The 8,138-nt window shown below is 32.3% G+C and overlaps 1 protein-coding gene across 1 annotated transcript; it reads left to right on the top strand.

Moving 5' to 3' along the window:
• Positions 1 to 2,391: 2,391 nt before the first annotated feature.
• On the top strand, positions 2,392 to 5,040 carry LOC119671688 (TLR4 interactor with leucine rich repeats-like). The gene has a single exon (XM_038082437.1). The coding sequence runs from the start codon at positions 2,769 to 2,771 to the stop codon at positions 4,740 to 4,742; it is 1,974 nt and encodes a 657-aa protein (XP_037938365.1). The 5' UTR covers positions 2,392 to 2,768; the 3' UTR covers positions 4,743 to 5,040.
• Positions 5,041 to 8,138: the final 3,098 nt, after the last annotated feature.

The raw sequence follows: 8,138 nt of genomic DNA, 5'->3' as shown, positions 1-8,138 counted from the left end.
CAAAAAATAAAAAAAAATCTGATTGGCCTAAAATACCAGAGAGTCCTTACATCAATAAATATATGACCGAAAAGGATGTAAGTCTTTCAATTTTATTTATAAGCTTTCCTTGAGGTACTCTTCTTTGACAGTTTTATTACCAAATTAGATATGTCAACAATTTTCTCTCCACTTCTTCTTGTAACAATCGGTTTAAAAGGTCGGATAGCCACATAAGTTATAACCATTGCAGAAAAGGAGAAAAGTGAGATTTGCCTATTACATGTAATCTAATAAAAACGCTAGGTTTTTCGTTGGCTATGGGTGACTTACACATATTGAAGGATGAATTTCAATAAACACCAACTTATTTATAAACTTAGATGGGTTCACCAGTTTCACTCATCATAGCAGATATTATTATGGAAGAGTTATTAGATAACTGTATTGAAGAAATGGTCTCTAAGCCTAGAATAATGACGATATACGTTGACGACCTATTTGGGATAGTTAAAACAGATAAAATTGATGAAACTCTAAGAATATTGAATAACTTCCACAAAAATAATAAATTTACTATGGAATAAGAAACAAATAATATTCTTCGTTATCTTGATATCAAATTGTTGAGACATAATAATCACATCTTTACAAAATGGTATCAAAAACCAACTGCATCAGAATCATCAATTTTTATTCAAACCATCCATACCATGTAGTGCAAAATACAGCAAAAAATATGATAAAAAGAGCTCCTAAACTCTCTAACCAAATATTGACATCTAATATTTATGATCAATCAAATTATAATATCACACTAAGATCTGGAAATACGATGAACGCACTGTATTCCAACTTAAAAACAAAAATAAATAACTTGGACAAATCAAACGTAGTATACCAAATCAGTTGCAAAGGTGACGGGTACGACGTATGTGACCAAGTATATGTCGGAACGACCAAAAATAAATTAAAAACTAGAATGGCTGGTCATGAACACAGCATAAAAAATAAGGTCGGTTGGAAGCCAAAATAGCCCTTGCTTCGCACCATGAGCCCTGATTTAGAAAATGTGAAAATTCTACACTAAGAAAATAATCATCGTAAACGATACTTTTTGGAGCTGCTCGCAATTTTAATTATTACACCTCACACAAGGATCAATTTTAAAACTGATGTTGGCAACCGTGCCCAGATATATAAAAGTATTATACATCAATAAACAAGTACATATATAAATATATATATATACACATTCATTTATGCTCTAATCCACCACTATGGATTAATATATTGATTAGTATTTGAATATGTTGATTAGATGTCCTGAAGATTACTTTAGACTAAAGTCGAAATATCGAAAAAAAAAAATTATTGCAAAAACAAATTGTGATTTCTTTTTTCTAAATTTTTATTTATATTTTTAAACTTAGAAATATAAACACAACTCTTCAAAAAAGAAAAATAAGTAAGCTTATTTTACATACTTTTGTTATTTATGGAATAATTACTTGTGCTTGATATTTGAAATTATAAAGGACCATAATTATTTATTTCATGTTATTTTGACAATAAATTTAGAATATAAAACAATAGTAATTAAGTAATTAAGATTAAGTAATTAATAACAATTAAGAATTTGAATGCAGCAGAAATCGCAGTAGGTGTACCTATTAATATTTATTCAGTTGTTAACCCAAAACTAATTCTAATAATTCACAGATTATTTTTTAAATGAATTTTATCTATTTATTTATAAGGCAGTACGTATTTTGTAGCATCCTTTTTTTAAAGTCTTTTCATTTGAGCCAAAATTAACAATATTATGCTGCGAATCGAGATATAGAATGATATCAAATGTAAAAAGCATATGTTTTAATTAAATAACACTTTATTAATAATTAATTAAATAGCAAATTAACACTTAAAATATATAAAATTATTTAACTTAAAATACAAAAAAAAATTATACTGAGGACTGTTAAATTTCTGTGAAAGTAATTCCCACAATTTAGCAGCTGTTAAACTAACAGAATGTTAATTGATTTGCAACAAAGCATTCTTTAGTGCATGCATTTATATATATACGCCTCTGTATATATTTGAAATAATGGAGTTCTCACAGATCGGTAATACAATTTACAAGAGAACCAGTTTTAAACATATCTACTGATTGCAGCGTCATCTGCAGGAATACATTGTAAACTACTTCAAACATTTTCTGCAAGTGTTGTTTGTAGCTTGGCATAAACCGGATTTATCACTTTTACTGATCATGATCAGCTCTCTTGAATGAGAGCGAAATTTGAAGTTAGCGGAGAGTGCGACAGTTCTGCAAACTGGTTTCTATTGTGTTTGCCTGAGAAAGGGTTCACTTGCCATGACTTCTTCGGTGGATTATTTAACCAGTTAAGTTTGTGGCTCTGTAGTAAACGGTTGTGTTCGTGATCGATAACGTCTTAACGAATTAACTTTATTAAAAAAAAAATTTTGAACTGGAACGTTTGTAACGAAGGCAAAAAGTCGAAGTTCAAGAAAATAAGTGCTTGAGAATTGTGCCAGAAACGAGACGTTCAGTGGAATCGTAAATGAGCAAATGCGCACATGTGCAATGGGTTTCCGAGTATAAGCTCAGTGTAATAAAATCAAAAAATAATATTAAAAGCAAAACTTGTTGTGTTTATAACGCTTTAATGGCCTTAATATATCCAATTATCGGGAAAGAATTTCAAAATTAATGCAAAAATAAATTCAAAATTTCGAAATTTGCAAATGCCCAAAACTCAACAATGCAGAAGTTTATAGCATTCAGTCTGGCCTTGCTCCTCTTTGCTAATGCAGTCTGTAGCCTTGTCAGTTGCCTACCGGAATGTCACTGCGACGATAAAACACTTGTCGTATACTGCGATGAGGGAAATTTGGATGTTCTACCAATAACGTTAAATCCATTCATTCAACGTCTTATCATACAGAAAAATAAAATCAAAACTATAGACTCATCCATACAGTTTTACTCCGAGCTAACACACCTGGATTTGTCGTCTAATCACTTAATGGCCATTCCGCAACGTACATTTGCGTACCAGCGAAACTTACTGGAATTGAATCTAAGCAATAACAAAGTCGGAGAGATAAGTAACAAAACGTTTATTGGACTTTCTTCAGTCACGATTTTAAATCTGCGCGGTAATCTCATTACGGAGTTGCAAGAAAGTACCTTCACACCCCTGAAAAATATTGAAGAACTTAATATAGGCGAGAACCGCATTGAGGTTATTCATCCCAAAGCCTTCGACCAATTATTAAATCTACGTATATTATATATAGATGATAATGGTTTGAAGTCCCCGCTGGATGCAGTGATATACTATCCTCTTACAAATTTGGCGGAACTGTATTTAGGAATGAACCTGCTGAAAACATTACCCGCACACTCTTTTCAGGACTTAAAACGTCTAACGCGTCTGAACCTACGCAGTTCTGGGTTGTACAACATATCGGAGAACTCATTTGAAGGTTTAGAAATGTTGCGTACATTGGACTTATCAGACAATCATATGGTAGAAGTTCCAAGCGCAAGTTTTCAACATTTGCCTCGATTAGAAGAACTTTTCATCGGTGAAAATAATTTTGAAATCATACAAAAAGATGCTTTCGGCAGTCTACAGCAACTAAAACATTTGGAAATAAATGGTGCATTGGAACTAAAACGCATCCTGAATGGCGCTTTTAATGGCAATACAAATTTGGAATACATCAATTTATCCTCCAATAGAAACTTGAATGAATTGCAACCCGAAATTCTCAGTGGCTTGCCTCACTTACGCCATGTTCTGATAAGAAACAATGCACTGAATACGTTCGATGAGCAAGGAATGAATCTACAAAATATATTAACTTTTGATTTAAGTGAAAATCCTTTAGTGTGTGACTGTCGCTTAATGTGGATGCACAAACTTCTACGAGAGAAAAATGGAAGTGAATCGACCATTGCCGATGTGCAGTGCAAATTTCCTAAGAGTTTACAAGGCAAATTTCTAAAAGACGTAGACACCATTTCAATAGGTTGCACAACAGCTGATCCACGCAGGCAAACTTTGATTGGTGCACTAATTGTTGGTGTTGTGGCCACTCTAACAACATTAGCTCTCTTTACTTATCGATATCGAAAGAATTTGAAACAACAACTTAAATCTGTACTTTGTAAAGAGGAAACGGAAGACAACAAAAAACGGGAATACCAGAAAACTGTATGCGACGATGACTTCGCTACACGTCACCGTAATCTTAGCCGCAATATGGGTATTGTGTCGTCATTTCCAAACACCTATACACCACCGCATTCCTCTACGAATTACTTCGATGTTTGCCCCAACCACAGCAATGAAGCAAATCCTAATAAGCAGAACTTCCAGCAGCTCCAAATACCAAGTACGGGCGACTATAGTCACGAGAAAGTAAGTAATATGTCACCTGTTGCTGAGCCATATTACTCCTATATTGACGTACCAACAATGTACTCAAATGGAGCTAATAGCAACAATAACGAAATGCAGTTCGTGCATCCCACTTTCGAGCAACATCACATCGGCCACTTCGGTTTGACGAGAAATGAGTCTAATGAACCCAGCTACATCTACACCAATGCAAATTACAGCCAAGCCGTGGAGCAGCCGCTGCCACAGGTGCCGTTTAGAACCTCGCCGCTTCCACCGGAACTGCCACTCCGTAATGGCGCGGATGCAGCGCACTCGACTGATTAAATTAAATATGCAGTGGGGGGTGTAGGCTCCTCTCGAATGTTATGTTGTGCATTAAGAAATGTTAAAATTAATTTACTGTGATAATAGATTAAATTTATAAGATTTGTACTTCAAGTGGCAAAATATTTCAGTTTTAGTGTAGAAATGTATTGAAAGTCCCAGATTACAATGGCTTATTAAACTTTATTTAAGTAACGTGATCGTACATTTGATAAGATACAAGTACTCGTATACTATAATAGTAGAAGTCCTCTAACTAATAGCTTAGAATAAATTAATATATATATGCATCATGATTTGTCAAGAATATGTGAAATAAATTTATAAAAATTAATTAAAAATTTTATTTCATTTAAAGAAATTATCGCTGCCATAGATTCAATCGGTAACTCATAAACATCAGTACTTTTATACACCGAAATAAAGTATAAACAGATACTTCAGATTTGTAATCTATTATGGTAGAGTGAATTAACGTTAAATACAAATTAATTACTAATATTAAATTACTTAAATTACTTACTTAATTTTAAAAGTAATAAAAAAAATTTTAATCAAAAGAGATTGTTAACTTTGTAAAGTAACAATCATTGTTGGAAAATGGAATGACAAATTGAAATACTTTGCAGGGCTACTTCTGCTTAAAGATGCTATCTCCATACCATCATATGACTTTGTGTGATACTTATACTTAGCTATAAATCAAACAAAAGATGTCTTGCATTCAACTAACTTCAGTTGACCCAATGACAAAAGAGATCCGCCACTTTTCGAGAAACTGAAATGGAAGTTTTTGGAATGATGTTGGCAATATAAATAATATAATTAGCAGTTGAGTGCACTCTTAATCACTTTGCTAAATTGACTAAGAAGTACACGTGTGAAGTGTTTACTTAAGTAATTTTTTTATTTTTATTAAATAAACTCGCTCACACGTACATTTCACAATTAGACATAGCTTATATGAGGGATAAACTTATAATTAAAGGTGGTGGCAACTGCACTCTGGCATGGAAATCCAAAGTTTGAAGGAGTATTGTTCCTTTCAAAGCATTTATGTGAGGTTAGCAATGATAAAGGTTGAAAGTTCATATATCTCAGCTACTGTGGTGTATTCATCTGGTACTAGTAGCAGTGCAACGTGCAGCGGGTGGACTCATCTCATATATTGCAGTCTTGCTTTTCACGCGCTCTTCAAGTGCCACTCGGAGCCGCGCTACTGTTTTGCTGAATATTGTTGACTCTGCACTTCAAAACATATTACATTTTTATGAAAAAAGCTTAATTGCTTTGAAATTTTCCAGAAGTTTTTCCATTTATAAGCGCGAAAAAAATACGTGGCAAACTTGATGCATCATCACACACAATAGCACTAATTTTCCCTTAAATTTCGTTTTAAATGTGGGATTCAAATAATGATTGTTTTAAGCGAATATTTCTCATGTTGGATATATTACAATATTTAAATTTTTTTTTTAAATTAAACTTCTTAATTGTTTCTGTAATTTTTAACGCTTTTGATCGGTCATTAACTGCTTTAGTTAAGTTCGAATAAAATTTTAAAACTTTTCAATATGTCTTAGTAAGCAACTGAACCAATCAGACTTCAGGAATCATGAATTTTAATGAAATATCAGAATATAGTATTAGAGTACAGTTTTAAGAACCAACATATTTCGACCAATAAGATTCGGAAATATTTGATTTTTAAAGTCAATTTACATTAGACAAAATAGTTATTATTATTACTGCAATGGGATGTGGCATTGCGATCGTCGGGTCTATATTTTTCACTTCTGGATTTAAATAATTGTTAAGACTAAGTATAAATAATACCACGTACCCACGTTTGGTACTGGTTTATTTGAAATACACAACGCTGATAGGAACTAATGTTTCCAATAATTTGAATATTCTCTATATAAGAAGTTCTTGATTTTTTAGATAAAAGCTGAGTCCAGCAGGAAGTTATGTAGTGCCGGACGGCTAATGTGTTAACATGGAAACATCTATAAATTGTTTTAATATCGTGAATTTGACAAAATTACAAAGGATAATCAAATATGATAAAATGAATATCACATTAAATCAATTGCATTTCATACGCAACATAAGATACGTAATATATTTCAAATCCCATAATATGATTTTCATTGTCAGCTATTAAAACTTGGGGTTTAAATTATTTTAGTTTAACTTAAGTATGGATAACTTTCTTAACTTACTTAAAGGATTAACAAAGCCAGATTTTTAAGATAGGTTAAGACTCTTAAGGTTAAGATATTTAGGTAAGACTATTAATTTGCATTTGTCATTTCGGATATATGAAATAGATTAAAAATTGAGTGGACTTATTCCAAATATTGGCATCGTCAACAAAATTTGTATTTTAGAGTATATTGAAAACTGAATCTCAGAATATACAAAACTCTGAACTAAAAAGTTTTGTATATCCATAACTAATCTGAGGCTGGCTTCTAAACGCTGGCATAACTATTAACCAAGTACGCATAGCTCAACACATATAGGATTATCTAATTCATGATTCTGAAAATTAATGTAAATAAGATTTCGATTAAACTTTAATTTTATAATTAACTTTTATTCTTGCTATTGGTTGTGAATATAACATATAGCTGGGAATAACATATAGCTGGAATAAGTCGCTATGTGGCCATAACTTAATGGTTGTTCGTTTTTAAAGCGTCAAGAGAATGAGGATCGCTTGCATAAACACGATCTTCTACTTAACCTCACAAAAAAAAGTTCAGTGCTGATATATGAAATCAAAAATTTCATGCGCAAAAAAGCCAATTCTGTGGCTAATATCATCGTCTTATTGAAACTAGATGTCTTCAACATCTGTTTTTTCAATTTAATGCTTAAAAGACTTGGTAATGTAGATGAACTGTAGTCAGTATTTGCGGTTATAGCACACCATTATCATTCTAAAAACTCAGCCTGCTTTTCAAACCCCAGACTAAATGTCTCAACATTGAAGAACTTTTTGTGGATGCAATGGTCTTTTGACAATTACATTCGGATTACAAGTGCCGAATTATCATTTTTGTAGTACGTTTTCGCAATTTCAAAAAGTTCAGCGGTTGTTAAACGATTCATATTGTAAAATTGTGAACTAAATTTAAATTTCGGGGAGTAATAAAAAACGCCATGAGAGGCTTTAAGCCACTAAATCACTTTTTAGAAATGATTTGTAAAGAGACACACAACGCTTAGTCTATGAAGGTCCAGTGTACTGTGACTTCTAAGCCGATGTTTCACAAAAATGTTCGACTTCTTTTGAGAAAGCGGAGAATGTTTGGAGGTTATTGAAACTGAACATAAAATAATTTGTATATTCTTAAACATATGTATTACTAGTCGGTTGTTGTGTTG

Source organism: Teleopsis dalmanni, chromosome 1 (assembly GCF_002237135.1).
Source record: "Teleopsis dalmanni isolate 2A chromosome 1, ASM223713v2, whole genome shotgun sequence".
NCBI lineage: Eukaryota > Metazoa > Arthropoda > Insecta > Diptera > Diopsidae > Teleopsis > Teleopsis dalmanni.
This window is presented reverse-complemented; position numbering and strand designations above follow the sequence as displayed.

Excerpts from the sequence above, each read along its gene's own strand:
- LOC119671688 (XM_038082437.1), top strand. The coding sequence starts at position 2,769 with ATGCAGAAGTTTATAGCATTCAGTCTGGCCTTGCTCCTCTTTGCTAAT.